The sequence below is a fragment of the Tribolium castaneum genome, chromosome 4 (genome assembly GCF_031307605.1).
Source record: "Tribolium castaneum strain GA2 chromosome 4, icTriCast1.1, whole genome shotgun sequence".
NCBI lineage: Eukaryota > Metazoa > Arthropoda > Insecta > Coleoptera > Tenebrionidae > Tribolium > Tribolium castaneum.
Window position 1 is genome coordinate 420,983 of NC_087397.1, and position 19,986 is coordinate 440,968.

At 38.3% G+C, this 19,986-nt stretch overlaps 8 protein-coding genes across 9 annotated transcripts; 3 read left to right on the forward strand and 5 right to left on the reverse strand.

Moving 5' to 3' along the window:
• Positions 1 to 1,974: 1,974 nt before the first annotated feature.
• LOC662789 (catenin alpha) lies at positions 1,975 to 5,379 on the reverse strand. The gene is made up of 6 exons (XM_001813192.4): positions 4,987 to 5,379; positions 3,410 to 4,935; positions 2,896 to 2,962; positions 2,798 to 2,850; positions 2,564 to 2,745; positions 1,975 to 2,518 (listed from the first exon to the last, which is right to left on the reverse strand). Exons 1-6 carry the CDS (start codon positions 5,261 to 5,263, stop codon positions 2,005 to 2,007), a joined length of 2,619 nt encoding a protein of 872 aa, XP_001813244.2. The 5' UTR covers positions 5,264 to 5,379; the 3' UTR covers positions 1,975 to 2,004.
• A 342-nt stretch (positions 5,380 to 5,721) lies between these two features.
• On the reverse strand, positions 5,722 to 6,347 carry LOC662760 (14 kDa phosphohistidine phosphatase). Its single transcript, XM_064356036.1, has 2 exons — positions 6,191 to 6,347; positions 5,722 to 6,140 (listed from the first exon to the last, which is right to left on the reverse strand). Exons 1-2 carry the CDS (start codon positions 6,259 to 6,261, stop codon positions 5,744 to 5,746), a joined length of 468 nt encoding a protein of 155 aa, XP_064212106.1. The 5' UTR covers positions 6,262 to 6,347; the 3' UTR covers positions 5,722 to 5,743.
• A 216-nt stretch (positions 6,348 to 6,563) lies between these two features.
• Ptpmeg2 (Protein tyrosine phosphatase Meg2) lies at positions 6,564 to 11,825 on the forward strand. Its single transcript, XM_015977420.2, has 8 exons — positions 6,564 to 6,681; positions 7,052 to 7,282; positions 7,369 to 7,599; positions 9,679 to 9,946; positions 9,997 to 10,443; positions 10,496 to 10,725; positions 10,777 to 10,984; positions 11,111 to 11,825. The coding sequence occupies exons 1-8, from the start codon at positions 6,646 to 6,648 to the stop codon at positions 11,338 to 11,340; spliced, it is 1,881 nt and encodes a 626-aa protein (XP_015832906.1). The 5' UTR covers positions 6,564 to 6,645; the 3' UTR covers positions 11,341 to 11,825.
• On the reverse strand, positions 11,820 to 14,154 carry LOC662698 (uncharacterized). 2 transcript variants are annotated; one of them, XM_008192256.3, is made up of 7 exons: positions 14,026 to 14,154; positions 13,684 to 13,821; positions 13,428 to 13,635; positions 13,197 to 13,373; positions 12,973 to 13,129; positions 12,081 to 12,925; positions 11,820 to 12,032 (listed from the first exon to the last, which is right to left on the reverse strand). In XM_008192256.3, the coding sequence occupies exons 2-7, from the start codon at positions 13,798 to 13,800 to the stop codon at positions 11,902 to 11,904; spliced, it is 1,635 nt and encodes a 544-aa protein (XP_008190478.2). In that variant the 5' UTR covers positions 13,801 to 13,821; positions 14,026 to 14,154; the 3' UTR covers positions 11,820 to 11,901. The 2 variants fall into 2 exon arrangements, with proteins under 2 accessions (XP_008190478.2, XP_008190480.2); XM_008192258.3 differs by lacking the exon at positions 14,026 to 14,154 and adding an exon at positions 13,934 to 14,010.
• Positions 14,155 to 14,203: 49 nt separating this feature from the next.
• Bin1 (Bicoid interacting protein 1) lies at positions 14,204 to 14,846 on the forward strand. Its single transcript, XM_968749.4, has 2 exons — positions 14,204 to 14,343; positions 14,389 to 14,846. Exons 1-2 carry the CDS (start codon positions 14,284 to 14,286, stop codon positions 14,806 to 14,808), a joined length of 480 nt encoding a protein of 159 aa, XP_973842.1. The 5' UTR covers positions 14,204 to 14,283; the 3' UTR covers positions 14,809 to 14,846.
• LOC662631 (uncharacterized protein) lies at positions 14,843 to 16,477 on the reverse strand. Its single transcript, XM_968715.4, has 3 exons — positions 16,320 to 16,477; positions 15,442 to 15,921; positions 14,843 to 15,390 (listed from the first exon to the last, which is right to left on the reverse strand). The coding sequence occupies exons 1-3, from the start codon at positions 16,356 to 16,358 to the stop codon at positions 14,983 to 14,985; spliced, it is 927 nt and encodes a 308-aa protein (XP_973808.1). The 5' UTR covers positions 16,359 to 16,477; the 3' UTR covers positions 14,843 to 14,982.
• Positions 16,478 to 17,137: 660 nt separating this feature from the next.
• escl lies at positions 17,138 to 18,966 on the reverse strand. Its single transcript, XM_008192255.3, has 8 exons — positions 18,827 to 18,966; positions 18,710 to 18,775; positions 18,532 to 18,665; positions 18,311 to 18,482; positions 17,951 to 18,250; positions 17,691 to 17,881; positions 17,439 to 17,640; positions 17,138 to 17,388 (listed from the first exon to the last, which is right to left on the reverse strand). Exons 1-8 carry the CDS (start codon positions 18,860 to 18,862, stop codon positions 17,188 to 17,190), a joined length of 1,302 nt encoding a protein of 433 aa, XP_008190477.3. The 5' UTR covers positions 18,863 to 18,966; the 3' UTR covers positions 17,138 to 17,187.
• A 1-nt stretch (position 18,967) lies between these two features.
• Mpc1 (Mitochondrial pyruvate carrier) lies at positions 18,968 to 19,853 on the forward strand. Its single transcript, XM_968660.4, has 4 exons — positions 18,968 to 19,109; positions 19,163 to 19,255; positions 19,301 to 19,401; positions 19,450 to 19,853. The coding sequence occupies exons 2-4, from the start codon at positions 19,188 to 19,190 to the stop codon at positions 19,620 to 19,622; spliced, it is 342 nt and encodes a 113-aa protein (XP_973753.1). The 5' UTR covers positions 18,968 to 19,109; positions 19,163 to 19,187; the 3' UTR covers positions 19,623 to 19,853.
• The last annotated feature ends 133 nt before the right edge of the window (positions 19,854 to 19,986 follow it).

A 19,986-nucleotide genomic window follows, 5' to 3' on the forward strand; every position in this document is an offset into this window, starting at 1 on the left:
ATGCGGTTTGTTCCATTGAATTCAGCGGCTCATATTCTGTATTATATCAACTTTTCACGAGATTTAAAATTTTCAATTTATTTGCTAAAATTTCCTGAGTAATAAAAACACTTCCCTTCAAAGAGGTGAAAAAAAATTTTTTTTTTAAACTCACTCCAGTAAATTTTTATGGACTTCTACATGTCTTAACAATCCACAAAAGTTGTTAAAAGTCCACAAAAAGTCCATATGTTCGATTTTTTGATGTTTGATTTTTTCACTTTTCGTCGCAGTTTTTGTCGGTTTTGGGTACCCGGAACATTTCTCGAGCAATAGCTCCGGAACTATTTGAGATAACCCCATGAAGTGTATTATCGTTGGAAAGCTCTTTAAATGATCTATTTTTTTCAAAAAAGATTGTTGTTCTTCGACTAATAGTTTTCGAGCAAATTGCTGCTAAATGCAAAAATTGGTAAAATTTTAAAAAATTCATAACTAAAAAACTATTGGGAATTTGGCAATTTTCTCAATGCCAATCGATTCCCCGGATCATTTTGCATAGGTATGGATCAAAACAGTTCCACTTTTTACAATAGTTTAGCCGTAAATGAGAAAATAAAAAAATTAAAAAAAAGTTAACACCCCCCCCTTAAAATCGGTCAATTTTTAAAGTGTCTTAAAATCAAATGAAACCTATTCTATCTTATAGATTTTGATGTGCTCTTTACGATGGAACAAACCGTTTTCTTCTAGCTCTTTTAGTTTGGCCGTAATCGGCGTTTGAAAATTGAAAATTTTTTTGCGAGATATCGCCTTGAGTCCTATGCCATTTTGTAGAGTTTTTTATTCCGGTTGTCCTCTATTTTTCCGTTTCTCGATAACTCTAATAGTTTCGCCGTAATTAGCGATTGAAAATTGAAAAAAAGTGAAAATGGAAACCTTTTTTTGCGTTTTTCTCGGAAACTGTAAGACTTAGAGCAACAAACAGAAAATCATCTGATAGCGCTTAATTTTAGCTATTTTTTCGTCTAAACCCGGAGCCGCTCCGAGCAACGGTTCCGGCTACAGAGGCGATCAAAATTTTTCACTAAAAAAATTCATAAAAAAAAACTAAAAGTCGTAGAGCATTGCGGTTTGTTCGATTGAATTCTACGGCTCATTTTACATATTATATCAATTTTTCACAAGAATTAAAAATTTAAAATTTTTTGCCGAAATTTAGGTTAGCCATTTGTCATAGTGGAAAATTTTATTCAACAAAAAAATTCATAACTCGAAAACTAAAAGTCGTAGAGCAATGCGGTTTGTTCCATTGAATTCAGCGGCTCATTTTCTGTATTATATCAACTTTTCACGAGATTTAAAGTTTTCAATTTTTTTGTTAAAATTTCCTGAATACAAAGAGGTGAAAAAAAATTTTTTTTTAAACTCACTCCAGTAAATTTTTATGGACTTCTACATGACTTAACAATCCACAAAAGTTGTTAAAAGTCCACAAAAAGTCCATATGTTCGATTTTTTGATGTTTGATTTTTTCAATTTTCGTCGCAGTTTTTGTCGGTTTTGGGTACCCGGAACATTTCTCGAGCAATAGCTCCGGAACTATTTGAGATAACCCCATGAAGTGTATTATCGTTGGAAAGCTCTTTAAATGATCTATTTTTTTCAAAAAAGATTGTTGTTCTCCGACTAATAGTTTTCGAGCAAATTGCTGCTAAATGCAAAAATTGGTAATGATTTTGTATGCGTAAGGATCAAAATAGTTCTACTTCTTCGAATAGTAATTGAGAAAAAAATATCTAAAAATGACAAATTACAAATAGCAATATCTCGAATTTTTTTGAGACTAATAACTATACAAGTTAGTACTCAAGGATTTCCAGGGATATACGAGGATTTACAGGAATGTAAAAGAGAGGGATGTTATCATTCATAATTTTTTTTTATTAACCTTTGTAACAGTTAGTTAATTTGTAACGAAATGATTGAGAGAAATGGTCAGAAACTTTGGTTTTATTGAACAATTTACAATTCAAACTCGGCCAAAGCCTTTATGGGATGTTGGGGCACTCTTTGTGACCCTTTCCTCACTACAGCCCTCACTTCCTTCGGTTTTTCCAACCGCACCAATGGTTTCTTTTCGGGAATTTTCATTTTCCAGACAACTATGGGTGATTGTATGTTGGTCCCAGTTCTGGTGTACTTTGTAGTAGCAACATAGGAAGCCTTAACAGTAAGCACCACAGCATTCATTAAATTTTTCGCATTTTCAATTAAAGAAGTCGCACTTTCAACCCCAGCCAAAATCAGTTCTTCGTTATTAGCGCTCTGGACGTCAGCTTTCACCTTTGCTATAATGTTAATTTGGTGCGAATAAAGAGCCACACGTTCCAAATACGCCAACAAATCTTTCTTCGTCGTGCTTTCGGGACACTGTTCAGCGATTTGACGTGTGAGCTTGTCGAGCTTGTTGCCCGTTTCTGAGATTTTCTTGGCAGCGTTTATAACATCCGTGGTTGTTTTCAGCGGGCCTTTTTGCCTGGAATTGCCCAAATTATTAGGGATTTTTGAGAGGGGGAATTACCGGACGAAATCGGTCATTTGGATCATTATCATGCCCATGTATTTGGCAAGGACCACAATATCGTTACCGGCGTCGTCCCATTTGGTCACTTCCTGGTCAAAAGTCAGTTTTTCGCTCTGGAAGTTCTCAACTTGTTGCATTATCTTGCGCTTGTCTTTTTCGGGGAGTGTATTAATCGCTTGCTGCAATTTGAAAAGTTTGTGAAGCCGATTACGCGAGCCGATTCCAACTTACTCTAACAACATTAATTCCCCCCATGTCATCTGAATTTTCTTCCACAGTTTGGGCTAAAAACATAAGTCACACCGTTAAAAAATTAAATAAGTACTCACTTCTCGTGATATCCGTTGTGTAATTTTCCTCGATTTCAACTTCCTCAGGGTCTAGATCCTCATCGGCCTGTAATAATAATCTAAATTATAACTTTTTAATTACATTATAAAATTATTTCATAAACATGCCCTTAAAAAACTCACAAAAATGCACCGATAACTAAAGTGTCTGAAATTAAAAAATAAGCAATTTTTGTTGTAGAAATCATTGAAACAATTTGGTTTAAAATCTCGTAAAACACCCATCTTCTCTCGCATTTTAATAAAAATAATGATTGCATTTTTCCTATTTTTAATTAAAGTTTTCCTCATGAAGAAACACTTTCATTATTATTTCCAAAAAATAGTAAAACCTCCCTTAACGGACACCTCGTCACAACGGACAATTAAAGGTCCCCATCGGTGTCCGTTGTTGAGAGATTTTACTGTATATACAATAAATTTAAATCTCCTTTAACTTTAAAGAATGTATTACAAAACTGGGCCCAAATTAAACAATAAAAAAATCACTTACCCTATTCATAAGTACGGCCCTTCGCACCTCCCTAACCCCATCATAGATAAGTCTCGTCGTATCAATAAAATCATTCTCATCCAACTCTTCTTCAGGCCTATCTCTCATAACTTGAATAATCGCTTCAGTTTTCATTTCGAAATCTTTAACCCGCTCATTTAGCACTTTAACGGCTTGCAAAACCTTACGTGTGTAGAGACAAGGTTCATAATTGTCCATCTCCGAAGCTACCATTTCGCAAATTCGCTTCGTCCTGTTCTGGATATTTGCTACAATTTCGCAAAGTTCTCCCGGATTTCGGTCGTGCAAAGCGCCAAGACATTGATTCATATCATCAAGGATATAGTTTTCCAACACTGATAAAACATCATCCACTGTTGTAACATCATCAACGGCTTCGAGCAAAATTTTGACTTGGTTCAACCACTCGTTTTTGAACATGTCCATGTTTTCGAGTGCGTCAAGACTTTGCGGTTGTTGTGCCAAAATCCGGGCGGAGTTTACGACCTGGGGCTGCAAGTTTTCGAGCAGTGAGGCGGCATGACGTACCATTTTCACCCCATCTTCATTGGTCGAGAGTTCGCAGACTTGGTGTGCAACCTCGATGAGTTTAGAGCAATGTTGGGTGAAGGCTGAGGTGCAAACTTCGACTTGTGCGAGGTCTCCGGTTTTTGCAGCGTTGTATAAAGACAGTAGAGGGTCGTGAGTTGGGTGGAAAACTGTGGTGATTTGGTCGGCGACAGCTTTGCACAGTTGGCGTTTCAAGGTTTTGGTTTTATGGCCGAGTTTTGACGCTTCTTTTGGGTCCATTTTCGTAAATAAACCTTGCAAGGCCTCACGGATGGCTTGACAACCGGCCAGAATTTTCTCCTTTCGTTCATTTCGCACGCTTTCGGTGCCGGAAATAAGTTGCGCCCCTTTGATGATTTCATCCAGTTGTTCCTCGAGCGTTATCTTATCGCTAACACACTTATCGATTTGTTGGAATTTTTCTAAATTCCGAGCAAGTTTCCCTACGTTATTTCCACTCTCTGACTCAAAATCACCTTTGGCCACTTTACTGATCGTAGTCACGGCCTGGCAAACTTGCCTCAAAACCTCCTCACGGTTTTCTCTCGCCTCAACAATTTGCGAGTGCGAAATGTGGACTTTAGTGGCCGACAGAAGCATAGTTGAGGTTTTTTTGAGGATTGCTCGAGCCGCAGCCAAGTCATCCTGCATTTGAGGGTCTCTCAAATCGTGTTGGCGTTTCGCCGCTTGTTGAAGTAAATTTCCAGCGTTGAGTTTAAAATTTTTGAAGGCTTTTTCAAGCTCTGGATGTGATTTCACAACGCGGAGTTTCTCCAAGTCGGCTTCGACACTTTGAGTGGATTTGAGGAGGATTTGGACGTCGATCATGTCCGCAAGGATTAAGAGACGTGTGACGGAAGTTAGGAGAGCGCGAGCGGATTTGATCAACTCGCTACGTTGGATTGTGTTGCAAGGATTAGTGACGAAATCGCGCGATGCGGCAATCATTACTTTACCTGCAAAAAATCTTACTCAAAAAAACACGTTTGGGTTTTTCCGATATTTACCACTCGACCGAATTTCCTCAATAACTGCTGACATTTCTTGCGCAATTTGTGGGTTTTCATCAGCGATTTGTTGTCCCTTTTGTATAAAATTGGCGATCGCTTTTTCCAAAACGCTCACAAGAACTGTAGATTTTTTGGACTTGCCACTCCGTTTTTTTGGGGATTTTTCCGAATTCATTAGAGTTGTGACATGGATAACTAAGGGTTCGAGCTGTTTTTCCACAGCTTTCGATTTTACTTCCCAATCTTTGGGGTTCCATTCGACTTTTACACTCATTGCGACTGAATTAACAACTCACGGTCAGTTTATTTTACACGTTTTATCAAACAATTTGATGAATCAGAGATAACGTATCAGGGTTACTAAACACTCCTTTTTATTTGATTTAAGGCCGATTATCTGCGTTTGTTTACGAATAACTTGGCTGATTTTGCTTAAAAGCACGTCCAAAAGCTTATTATTTATATAGCACGGTAAAAGTTGAACTCTTTATCACGTATTATAGGGAAAAGTAAGGAAAAAAAAATTATGGCTTACTATAAAGAATTTAATGTACCATCTGTCTATATTTTTTTGCTTATTATGTATTAACCATAAATAAAAAATCATTTTTTCGAAAACTTAGACGGTAATGTAACTGGGCTTTGTATAGTATGCAACCAATATTATACACGTGCATACTTTGTGGACTACTTCACTTCAATAAAAACCAACTAGTCTCAAAAAAATTTATTGTTACGTTAAATAAATACCCTCCTAATACCCCTCATCGGACCAGGTGATGTTGTAATCGCAATACTTCTTTTTCAAAATCTCCACAGTTATTTCATGGTCTGCTTTGCCGTAACCTTGAGAATATCCATAAACTTTGATGTTTTTTGCCTCAGAATCATGATTAATTCTTCCACCGCCTAAAACTTTTGTACGCCAATCTCTGATAGTTTTTGCTGATTTTAAATTTTGTAATTCTTCCGTAACTTTATCGTTGATATCGGAGTGATAAGGGCATGAAGCATAGCCTCGTACGATGTTTTTCTCCTCAATTTTACCATCAGAGTTGGGACAAGTGAGCTTGATAAGGATGTATTTAAAGACACCGTTTGGGTCAATGTCGGCGTCGGCTACTTGGGGAATCACAGACATGTTTGCAAAACTAGGAAAAAAGTACTTTTGCGACTTATTTCATTGCTAATAATAGCTTACCACCGGTAATGACTCAATAACCTTACTTTTACGAAATTTGACAAGAAAAATTGGGATCCTGACAGTGACATTTTATCGTTTGGGGTTTTTCAAATGGTTACGTTTGGTTTTATTTTATTTATAAATTCCAAGTATAAATTAATTTGGGATAGAAATTATAATAAAATTAGTCCAGTTTCATGGCCAAGTTGGAAAAGCGCGTAAAATATTTTTTTTGTGTCAAATGTGGGGAAATAATAATAATAGGATTTTTTTACTTTCGAAAAAAAAAAAGTTAAAAACCTATTTTGTAATCAACATTAAGCAAAAACATGTGTCAGAAGGTAAAAACTGCAATCAATAATTTCTATTCTCCTTAGGTTTAAATTTCTAGTAATTTTCGGTTAATGGTTTAGAAGCAACTGTTGGTAAGAGCCACCCGTCTGTCAAATTTTGTTGTGTTGTGTGCGTGTACAATGATGGCTGCTACATTAACCCCAGAACAAGAGGAAGTGGGTATTTTAATAATTTTCCCTTACTTTAATCATTAAGACTCTTGTTTAAATGACCCTTGGGCGAAATCACCAATCCGTACATAAATGGGGGCCCCCCAACCTAAAACATGACTTTGTGCACTCTCCATTGGTTAAATTCCGGAATTGTGTGTTTTATATTAACTTCCCACGCAAATTAGTCATTGTTGCGTTCGTCTGATTGTTCAAACACATGTTGCGATCTGAGTGAATTAATCGACAACTTGTTGCTATTTGTTAAAATCGGAAGGGTCACCCTGTGTATTTTATGGCCCCCGTTTTAGCCGCTGTTTATTTTTAATGAGGACGCAAATAGAAGTTTCCGGCACGTTCCGACTTCCTGTTTCAGGCAACGAAAGATTTCATCGAAAAAGTCAACGCTAAATATCGTCGAAAATTGGGCCCCGTGTCATGGTCAACAGCCGTTCGGTTTCTCTACGCTCGAAAATTCGACGTTCTTCGAGCTTTGGTCCTTTTCGAACAGCACGAATTGACACGACAACGTGAAGGCCTAACGTGTTTCGATCCGTTAAAGGAACCACTACAGTCTGAATTACTTACAGGGAAATTTACGATTTTGGTGAGTTTTTAGACTATGGCTAGTTTTTTTGTGTCACTCGCCGCTACGCGGTTCGTGTTTTAAAATTTTTGTGTGTGGCTTTGCAGCCGAAACGAGATGCCTCCGATGCTGCGATAGCTGTGTTCACTGCTCATAAACACTCCCCGGCTAGTACAACCCATCAAGTCACTCTACAGGGTGTTGTTTATCAACTTGATGTGGCACTGCAAAATCCCGTCACACAAAAAGCCGGAATTGTGTTTATTTACGACATGTCCAATTCGAAATATTCAAATTTCGATTATGATCTGTCGCAAAAGATTCTCACTTTATTGAAGGTCAGTATTGTTTCATTCAATTAATTATTATTAAGGTGGGTTTGACCTTGGCGATGTTGCAATTTTTTTTAATTATTTTGGTGAAAAATTACAACCCACAAGAATGATTATTGTATGTAAAACGTACCTTTTCATAATTCTTTATCTTGGTAAATAATTTTTATCAAATGCGCGGTGATGTCATTGTTTCGTCCGGTGATTCCGCAATTGTTTTACAACTTTTTTACTACACTCTAGATGAATTGGGCCGGGTTTAACCTAATTTAAATTCACATTGATTCAACACAAAGCCCATATTTGCATGTTAATTGATCTGATATGGATATTGTAGTGGTAACATGAATAGAAGCCGAATTTTTCAGTCTTTGTCAATAATTTTAATTTTTTATTTAGTGTATGTGTATACTAGTCCACTTATTTTTAAAAGGTACCCTGTATATTTTTTGCATCATTATAATTTTAAACATGTGTCACAATATGATTAAATCATTGAGAAAAAAAATGGAAAAACATAGATTATTTTTCATAAAAAAAAATAAACAAAAATACTATTTTTTTTTTCATTTTTTTTTGCAATGCAGCAAAAGGTAAGCGCGATATCATGAATTATAGAGTTCAACTGTAGTTGTAACGTAACCATGGAAATTGTGATGGTTTCCAAGGCATTGCTATAGAAACCAAAAAATTTTTCAACAAGCACAGCCTTGACCCTGTTTATAAATTTGTTTACTACACATGGCGTATAATAATGCGAAAAAATTCGCTTGGTTAATAATAATTAGTCACCGGTGAGGCTCCTTAAACAATGCGTCCATATTACGGTGATTAAGCGTCCATAACCGCATTTTTTTCCTATGTGAGTATGAACCTGTTATACTAATTATTTCGAGCATTATTATTAATGCGTTTAGAAGTCGTGCGGTTCAAGGCGTAACACACAAACACACTATTCGTCGTAATCATAATTTTACGTATCGTTTGTGCGCAAACTCGAATTGTGCGGCGTCGCGACGTCCATCGATTTAGTGACTGCATGAAATGTTTGATCTGTTGCTTGATTGTGAAAAAGTCGTCGTTTCGTTTGAGGAAATTTTAAGGGTTTAAGGTGGGTGTGTTGAAATAATGGTTTGCGAGTGTTTGGGGTGATTTTAGAGTTGAGCGGATGTGTTGATTTTTTTAGTCAGGTAAGGCATTACGTAAGGGGACGTATCAACGATTGTTTCTATTATTTGGAATAATAGACGAGTGATAAATTGTCGGTGTTGTAATTTTAGATTCGTGTGTGTGTTTGATGGAATAGACGCAGTTTGTGTCGTAAATTAACGCGAAATGTTTTCGGATGGTGTGGAGGGATTTTCCATGGAAATGATCAAGCGTATCGTTTCAGGAATTAATCAAGTGTTTGTTTTATTTATCTGACTGTTTTACTACTTATGTCATGAGATTTCCACCATATTGTTTCATACCTACACTTAATGTTTGCTCCAAAATGCGATGGTGCATAAATAAATTAAAATTAATTTAATCGCTAACCTAAAATATTGCGCATCATTCACAGCGTTACGAAACAGATATTATGCAGATTGGGTCACTCATGCATCGTGGGACGATCACTTTATAACAAAATAATAATTCAAATATTTTTTTGCCAAAAAAACATGTAAAAATAAAACACAGTTGTTACGGCTCTGCTTAATTCCAGATTATTATTACGTATCTGCATTAGTCACCTCAGCTAATTATTGGTTTTTTGGTAATGAAGTTTTACACTAAAAAAATTCATAACTCGAAAACTAAAAGTCGTAGAGCAACGCGGTTTGTTCCATTGAATTCTACGGCTCATTTCACATTAAAATAGTTTGTTTTTTTTTTCTCTAAAATTATACATGGTAATATAATAATTTTCCTCAAAAGAATTCGGTGAACAGTTACCGACGTGATTTATTTGTAACAAAGCCAATGGGTCAGTGCGATAATTTTTCATGAATTTAATGGCAAAAAAATGTTAATGAACGCATTGTTGCCGATTACCGTTGCTTTGTCTCTAAAACGCAATGCAAATGAAAATAAAATTTATAGGGCGGCTATCCGGCCAAACTTAAAAAGGTGCTGATCGTGACGGCCCCCTTGTGGTTCAAAGCCCCCTTCAAAATCCTGCGTCTTTTCGTCCGTGAAAAACTCCGTGAGAGAGTTTACACCGTTTCAGTGGCCCAACTTTTAACCCATATACCACGAGAATCTCTACCAACACAGTTGGGCGGCTCACTCATCCTGGACCATAATGGTTGGCTATCGTTGTGTTTGCAGTCAATGACCACTCGAGAGGAAACCTCATTGCCACAATATGGTCGGTGTTAACATATTATTGAATTATTGTAATTAAATAAAAAATTTTAGATGGCAAAACGCCATCACCCCAAAAACGCATTCGCACACCAACCGAAATCGAAATCTCGTCATCGACCAATAACATAAACGACACCTGGGCCGAAGAAGGCAATTTGAATCCGCCAAGTAGCGCATCGAGTGGTTTCTCTGACGATGATTCTTTGCATGGAGATGGGGCTGCACTTACAATGCCCCAATTGGTGGATTATGTGCGAGATAGGGGGCGTTCGGGGCTCATGCAGGAGTACGCAGAGATTCGGTCAAGGCCCCCTGATGGCACCTTCAACGTCGCCAAAATGAAAAACAACTTGCCGAAAAATCGATACACGGATGTGTTGTGTTACGATCATAGTCGAGTGATTCTCTCCGAAATCGATTGTGATAAAGACAGTGATTATATACATGCGAATTTTGTCGATGGGTATAAGCAGAAAAACGCGTTTATTAACACACAAGGTGAATATTGCATAATCACTCGGTCCTTCGTGCTATTAAATTAAAATTGTAGGTCCTTTACCGAAAACAACGCCCGATTTTTGGCGAATGATTTGGGAACAACATAGTTTAGTGATAGTGATGACGACTCGAGTGATGGAACGAGGGCGTCCCAAGTGTCACCAGTACTGGGAGACTGAAGTTGGGAGTGAAGCGAGTTATGGTCAATTCACTGTTAAAACTGTAGCTGTTGAAACCGATCCCGACTACACCGTCACAACTATTAATCTTATTAATAATAAAGTATGTGAAAAAAATTCATAGTTATGCATTCGAATTACAATTTGTTCATAGACCGACGAATCTAGGGAAGTTTCGCATTGGCAGTTTACGTCATGGCCCGATTATGGGGTTCCCCGTTCGGCTAAAGCCATGCTCGAGTTTCTCGAACGTGTGCGCCGAAAACAGAACGCTATGGTGGTAGCACTGGGTGATACATGGGCAGGGCATCCCCGAGGACCGCCGATTGTGGTCCATTGTAGTGCAGGAATTGGACGAACGGGTAAGAAAACACATTCTGTTCTTTACCAATTTATTTATTCAATTAAATTAACAAATTCCAACACATTAATTTGAAGTTTTTCAATAGAAATTTAAATTGATGAACAACTGTTTCTGTATTTTTTAGGGACTTTTTGTACCTTGGATATTTGTATATCCCGACTGGAGGATTTAGGAACGGCAGATATTCGAGGAACTGTCGAACGAATCCGATCACAACGTGCATATTCCATCCAAATGCCTGATCAGTACATTTTTTGTCATCTCGCTTTGATCGAATACGCCCTAATGAAGGGACACTTACAGTCGGCTGATTTGGCCGGATTCGATCCAGGCGCTGACGACGATTCGGACTAATTTTAATTCTGCTTCAAACTTTTTGTCTTGTGAACGACAAATTGTGATTCTTTTCTAAATTTACATATCGTTTTCTCAAATAAAACCGATCTTGTAATATGACAGCGAAAGATGGCGTTGCTAATGTGACAGGTCACTTTGATTGCGATGGAATATTACAAGTTTATTTTTATAATCCTAATTCAATGTTGGATGTACCTACATTTTTAAGCTTCCTTGAATATTTGAAACTAGGCTAATGAAATCAAGAACGATCTTGTTCTTTACATATAAAGACTGTCCAATAAAATGTAAAATTATTTATTTTGCAAAGCTTTAGGAACGCCCCGATTTGTGTTTTACCAAAAACAACTTCCATTCAAGAGGTTCAAGCCAAAACGTTAGTGTTTAACAATTTTTTTTGTACTAAGTATTATTGTGACATAGTTGAATTGTATTGTAAATATTGTATTCTGATTTCTTAATACAACAAAAAATGCTTTTTACTTTTGTCACGTTTTATTATCACGACACCAACAAAACCAGTATAAAATTATCAACAAAAATAACAACAAAATTTACTTAAAGCTTTGATTTAAGTGTGATTGCGTGCTGTTTCAAATGTCTCCGTAAAATCTTTCCTGACGGATTTCTCGGAATGGCATCAATGAACACAACACCTCCTCTCAATTGTTTCTGAGACGATACATTGTCTGCAAAAATATTAGTAAACAAAAATCAATGGTTAAATTAACAAGTACCGGCGACAAATTTTTCCAATTCTTTGTCAGTCGTCTCATGATTGGGTTTTTTCACAACAAAGGCCAGCGGTAATTCCCCGGCCCTTTCATCAGGTAGGCCGATAACAGCGGCATCTGCAACCGCCGGATGTGTGATTAACAAAGCCTCAAGTTCAGCAGGTGCCACTTGATAGCCTTTGTACTTAATAAGTTCTTTAATTCTGTCAACAATAAAAAAATATCCGTCCTCATCGTAGTAGGCCACGTCTCCGGTATGTATCCAGCCGTCTTGATCAATCGTATTGGCCGTGGCAACAGGATCGCCAACATAACCCTTCATAATCAAGGGCCCTTTAAAACAAACCTCGCCTTCTTTATACGGCCCTAAAGCCTTTCCAGTATCATCAATAACTTTGGCCATCATTCCTGGAACAATTTTCCCAACTGATCCGACTTTAGTTTTGCCCAAAGGACTGACTAGAATTCCTAACGTCGTTTCAGTCATTCCGTAACCTTGAGACACGTGGCCTACTTTAAATCGGTTTTTTAATTCACGTTCCATGTCTTTCCCCATGGGGGCAGCTCCTGTCCGAATTTCCTTAATTCCAGACAGGTCGTATTGTTTAGTAAGTGGGTGTTTCAGGAGCACCAACATGACAGGTGGTGGTACAACAAGTCGCGAAATTTTGTACTTTATGATAGCGTCTAGGAAAATTTTGGTTTTGAAACGACTCAAAACAACCATTTTTTTGCCGCGTAACAAATTCAAAAACATTAACATGAAACCCATTGAGTGGAAAAATGGGGCGAGACCCATCATGGCGTCGCTGGGATCGTCATTTTCGATTATTTGTGCCATGGTAACCCTAATGACAGTCCAATATAACAATTGAAAAAATGACTAAAAAATCACCTCATTATGTCAACATAGGTGGTCATGCTTTCATGGGTGCACATCACACCCTTTGGCAAACCAGTGGTCCCTGACGACATTAAAATCGTGGCAATGGCGTCTTTGGGGTCCACTGGTGTGGCTTCAAAACTTTCGTCAATGTTGTCACCGGTGGCGCCTAAATATCAATGCATTTTTACTATATATGTTACGACACTCGCCTTCGGCTTGTGCCTCAAAATTACCTCTGATAATATCCTCATGCATTATAACGTAACTCTCGTTACGTTTCTGCGCCCCAAAAAGCACCAAATGTGTGAGATTTGGATGATCGGCGAAAACTTTAGTCATAGTTTGAATCGTTTGAGGCGAACAAAAAATGACTTTGGGTTTTGAAAGTTGGAGAACGTGGTTTAATTCGCCTGAAAGCGATAAACTTATCAATTATTTTATTACCAAAGTTCAAGAGCATTCACCTGGAGTATATTCAGGGTTTAAAGGGGCAAAAACAGCGCCAACGAAAAACGTGGCCACTGTCACAACGGCGAATTCTAACCGATTTTCGCTATTTACCGAAATCGAATCTCCTTCTTTAACCCCAATACTGCGTAACCATTTTGCGAGTTGAATCGAACGACTTAGTAATAAATTAGCTGGCAATTCTTCGTCAGTTGCGGCATCAACCTATACGTTTTTTTGCCACAAGGGTGGTAAAAATAATTACTTACTTACTTGTAAGACATTATCACAGTGTGTTTTCAGTAAAAGTAGCAATAATTCACCTAAGGAACCTTCAATGAAGCGCTCAACTTCTGGGCCTACGATTACATTAGGGTCCGTTTGGGCCATTTTTTTTTTGGAACTGGAACACTAGTGAACTGAATGAAATAACAATCAAAGTGCGAATGATGAGTTTTATCTTTTTTATTGTTTTCAAACGTTGGACTTGTAGATAGGTATGCTAATTCAAAAATATGCTTACAATGCGTTTTGAAATTACAGTTCATCAAAACAACAACTGATCATAATTGTAATTACGCGAAAATAATTGTATAAAGGGCAAAAATGACTCACCTGGTACTACCGGAATCTCTGTCCTGACATAACTTTTGAATAGGTTATGTGAACGTCAATAAAGTCATCCGATTCTCTCGACCTATCACCAGACGCGAGACAAAGATGGGTGGTTGGACGATACAATGTGCTAGAAAAAGAAACGCAATAATGGGAGTAGGGCGTGGGTTCAAGCGCCCTCTGTCAACTGTAAACAAGTGTTAACCTTATTTTTTACAAGTGACAAAAACTGTTTATTTATTAATCAAAAACCATACTATGGCATCCGTGGATGTCGTAATCGAGGAAAAGAAAGACGATGCAGTGGATCGCCAAAAGGTACAACACCCCCAACTTGACTTTTTTTCCCAACTAAGTTTCCAGGTCTGTCCGTTTCTTTTACGCGTTTTTGTCTCGTCGAACGGTTACCACCACAAACCCACCGACTATAATAAAGGTAATACGCCCCAGAACGAGCTCCAAATCTACACATGGAAAGACGCAACTTTACATGAGTTAACCCAACTTGTCAAAGAAGTGAATCCAGAGGCACGGAGAAAAGGGACAAAGTTTAGTTTTTCGCTCGTTTTTCCCGATATGAGAGTCCCGATTTATCGAATGAGGGAAATAGGGAGCACAACTACAGGGATTAAGGGACCTGATGACTTGAAAACGCTAAGTCAAGCTAGATTTGCAATTGGGGATTTTATGGATATTGCCATCACGCCGGCCGATTCCTGGAACACAGGGGGCCGCAAGGGTTATGCTCAGAACTACAATAACCATCGGCAAAGGCCCTACTAGTGTAGTTAATTTTTATAAATAAAACTCATAAAACTTTATTTGGCATTTTTATTTTTCCTTTTGTGTTGTTGATAGTGGTAACCCGTAGTAACCAAACATGGTCAGGCAACCAGTTATATATAATTCCTAATTTATTATTTTTAACAAATAATGGCATTTAATTTAACACTAAACCTAAGGTCCAGGCCTGAATTGGGGCTTCCTGGGCTGTGTCTGAATTTGTTGTCTTTCGGGCGGTAAATCTTCGTCTTCTTCCGGTTCATCGCATTTGTTCCCCGTTTCGTACGTGTATTCCCTGCGGACACCATCAGGGTCGACGTAACCGTACTTCCCCCGTGTTACACAATCAATCCCCAACGTTTCTTCCTTAAACGTACCATCTTCATTCTCGTAGCCCCAGGTTATGCTACCATCGGGATTATCAGTTCGGTATTTGCGCAAAATTTGTACTGGGGGTTTACGGGTTCTTTGACGGACGCCGTCTTCGTCGAGGTATTGCGAGGGTTGGCGGGCGGGGTGGTGCCCGCGGGTGGGCTGACGCACTGGGGGCGGGGGCGGCGGTGTTGGAACGTGCTGGCGCACCTAAATATTATAATTAAAATAAAGAAACAAAAAGTTATTAAATTAAATTACTTGAGTGTGCCTCACCGGCTGGGGCTGCCTCACAGGCACGTCCTCCCTCAATAACGGCCGTGGGACACTTTGGCGGTGTTCCTGCCTCAAAACGGGTGCTTGGGGCACATTTTCGCGGATATCTTGCCTCAAAACAGGAACAGGTCGTTCCGGTCTAAAGTGCACCTGACGTTGTTCCTCCTCAGGTGCAGCTACAGCTTGCCCAACTGCTGATTGGAGAACCGAAAGTCCCAATTTGTTGACTTCATCGTCAAAATTACTGTTATTATTTATTGGGATGTTTTCTTCTTCTGGTTCTTCGACAACAGGTCGGACAGGGGCTGGGACTGCGTTAGTTATTGGTGGAGGTCGTCTCAATCGAGGTGGGGGGCCCTCATTTTGGATCCTTTGCTGTCTGAAGGGAGCTGGTCTGCCTTGGGGGACTAAAATAGCCCCCGGGATGTTTAGTCGAGGTGGGAGTTGGCCCGAACTTAATGTAATCTTTGGATAATTAAATAATTTAAATATTCATCATTTTATTTGTAAAGAAAGTGGAACAGTTTTGAAATTTAAATAAGTTATGTAAGGGAGTATGTAACCACAAGCTTACGTATTATTTAATTTTTTTTTTGATGTTGTGGAGCGAAATTGGTGAGTAAAAGTAAAGCAAGGTTGAAATTTCTAATGTAAAGAACACTGTTATGCCAAGGATGATTGGCGCCTAGAGCCAACTAAAGAATTCAATATGGAATATTATAAAAACAACCCTATTTTTTTATCATTGACGAGCCGCACATGCTTGTAGATTCGCCTAATTGCCACAGAAACGTGCCAAAATTTGTACGTATCCATGGTAATAAGAAGATAAAACCAGTGGCGGGTCATTTCGGTTTACTTACAAAAAAAAGTAGGCACGTAACGCACGTTAACACTGTCATTTTTTAAACTTGTGGACGACTGAAACCTGGTGCAAGGTGGCAAGAGTTATAAATAAGCCGCGCCCCTCTGTGCATTCTCGTCTTGTGGCCAAGCCCAATATTGCAAACTGATTGACTTTCACACTGGACTTTTGGATCTTTATCGAAGGAAAAATTGTGTTTTTGAAAAGACAAAAAAAGTGGTCTCAATGATCAATTAATAGATTTTTGTATGTGTCGGTGAAAACTATTTCGTATTCGGAAAGTGTCAATCGTTTGTTTTTTTAGCGCCACCGCAGAATGATAAAAGAACGAGCGAATTTAACGCAAGGGAAAGTGCATGCAAATTTCAATTTCGTACGTGTTGGTACGAAAGAAAGAAAGATCTGAATTTTTCTACCAAAGGTCAAGAGTTAAATAAACTGTGTCATATGCGTTACTGGTTTTCCGAAAGTTCGTTCGCCTCGCGAAAAGAATGAATTACTTGTAAACAATAAATAATTCATTAATTAATTATGTAGTAATTGTGGTTTATGTAATTTGGTTATGAATATTATGGCACGCGGGACACTTTTCGGAGATTATTTCCGCTTTCACTGCGATGTACTTGAAGAAATAGTTTTGGTTGCGAGATAACCTTCGCGTTAGCTCTCGCAAACACAAGTAATTTGCTTCAATAATAATACATGGAGCGAATAAGTCAAGAAAAAAATTGAGGGACTTGCTATCTAGAGCTCCAAAACTTAGAAAACAACTGCCAACTGGAAAGGAAGACCTGATATTGTCAAAATAAAAGTCAGTTCAATTTAAATAGTTTATTTTATCGTAAAAAATACAAAGCGGGAAGTAGTTACGCTACTTTATCCCACCTCCAAATTGTCCCGTCATCACACACACATAATAAAATATTGGCGTCTCTACTGAGACTAGTTTGTCGGATTGCTGTAGCGCATCTAGGGTGCTGTAGAGTGTAACATTTGGCTTGAGCTGGATCATCAACGTCTAAATCCCACACAAAAATTTTGCCAGTCTGATTACCCAAAGCCAAAATCTGTAAAACAAACTAATAATAACGAATTAAAAAGCAATGAAAAGTATTACTTTTTGCCAAAAATCCATAGCAAATCTCACAAACCAAATTTCACATTCTTTGTACTCAAATCTGTGAATGACAGTGGACGTGGTTTCACCCTTTCGCAAATTATCATCTTCCAGACGTCCTGGCTTCCAACACACGATGCAGTTTTCGCACGATTTACTCAAAACAAAATCACCAAACCAACGCACGCAATCTACGTAATTTCTAAAAAAAAATATTAAAAGGGGAAAACCTCATTAATTAATTGATAAAACCTGTGAATGTCTCTAGTGGAAAAGTCAGGGAAATGTTCCTTTAATGAATTGAATGGTCTTGTGCTCTTAGTCGTGTTCCATTGGTACGACTGTTTAATAGCCTCCCTCATACTCTCCTTGTTTAATTTCCATAATTTTAACGAGTGGTCCATGCCACAAGACATGATTCTGTTGCCCAACAAGTCAAAATCCTAAATCACCAAACTCACTTTGTTTTTTTTTCGGATATTGTTACCAATAAAAATCTTAAGCCAACTTACAGCACTTAAAACCTCATCTCTGTGCCCCTCAACACCCCCAAAAATGGCAATACAGACATCAGTCTTAATATTCCACAACCTCAGAGCGTGGTCTTTGGACACAGACAGCAACAAATTGGGGTCTCTTGGATGAAACTTCAACTCGTTAATCGCATGCCCATGGCCTATATAATGCCTCATGCAGGTCATAGACGCCGGATTCAAAATCCTAACTATGCCTCTTGAACCAGCAACCGCCAAAAGGGGCTTCCCCGTCTCTTCGTCATAAGTCCAGGCACAAGTGTAATAATTCTCATCTAACTGATTTATTAAGAAGCCAAACGATGTGAATCAAGTCAAGTGTCGTGTAAAAAAGGATACATCAGGATCAGCAAAACACTGCAAAAGCTTGATCCCATTCCCCTCAGGACACTCATAAATCGTAACCCTGTTACTCCCAACGGCTGCAAAAATCAGCGGTTGGCCTTCTTTCAAGTGGTGGTTGAACTGGGTGCCAAAAAGTGGCTGTCCATGATCCTCCTTAATATTACACCTAATAAAACACCAGTAAAAAAACACCACTTAACCTCATCCAAACTCACGTAAACTTGTAAATCGGTTTGGGGACTTTAAGCGGGTTGAATTTTTTCTTACCCCGCCGTCCTTTCCGCACCCTGTTTGTGGGGGTGTCGCTCCTGGACGTCGTCGAAGTGCTCCCAACACTTGAGGTCTCATCCTACTAATATTACAGGAATTTGCCTCAAATGTGCGTTAACTTACCGCCTCATCGCCAGAGTCTTCTGTTAGGTTCGAGTTGGAGTCATTGACCGCCGGATTCGACTTTTCCTTCATGATAAAAATGTAAATTAAAATTGAAAATAAAGCCTAAAGCCTTACTTCACAACGGCTGGGGGAGGACGCCATTGTTTCCATTGTTGAAAGCGCGCCATCAAAGTGTGCAACACCGAAAAGTTAAAGTTACTGTTAAATTTAAACGCGAGATTAGGCCTTTTTGCCTTCAATTAACCATTTCTTTTCAAACAATTGTGTTATTCGTGTTAGGAGTGTGTCTTTCAGAGTTTCAAACACAAAAAATTCGTGAAACGTTAGCAGAATGATTTGGCATAACCTTAACCTTGACATTTGTCACATTTATTTGACCACCAGTCTTCCTTGGAGTGTATGTGTAGGTCATTTAATTAACATAACGAATTTAAAATTCATTTATTTCAGTTCCATTCTAAAGAAAGACACGAAAATGGCAACTCTAGGGAAGAAGTTGGTGCAACAGCTCAAAAGCAAGGAGTTTAGGGAATATTTGATGAGGTTAGTGCTTGTTTGAGTCGTTGTTTTACTAAAAGTGTGTTATAGCACGCATTTTTGGGGGCCTGTTGCCAATTGGGGCATACCTATAGCTGCAATCGCTGATATATCGAAAGATCCCAAATATATCAGTGGGAAAATGACCATTGGTACAATTAACTTGTTTTGGAGTTTGGTGAACTAATGTTTTTTTGTAGCGTTGTGTCTTTATTCTGCTATGTTTATGCGATTTGCTTGGAAAGTGCAGCCCCAAAATATGCTGCTTTTTGCCTGTCATTTCACTAATGAGAGCGCGCAATTAGTGCAATTAAGCAGGTTTCTCAACTATAACTACCTCACCAAAAAAGAGGGCAAAGAAGAAGTTAAGTAATTAACGTGATTTTAGGTAATTAAATTAGCTGTGTAAAGTGTTCATTTGTAAAAAGAGGTTGTTGGTACGTTAGATAATTAGATAAGGTTTTTATTACATAACTGTGTAATGCACTGCTCAATTTACCTACCTTGGAGACCAAACTGAAATTTAGGGACTGATCTGAGAGTTATTTTGTTGGTATATACATGTTATTTGTATATTTTTGGAAATAAATATGTCTGTTTAAAATTGTCGCTTATTTATCACCCTGCGGGAAATGTCAAAACTTTGTCACAAATTCGATGCGTTTTTCGAAAATCCTGGGCTACATTTTTGCCGTCTATTGTGTGCTTTTTCTGGCCGTTTACATCGTGTTCGTGCT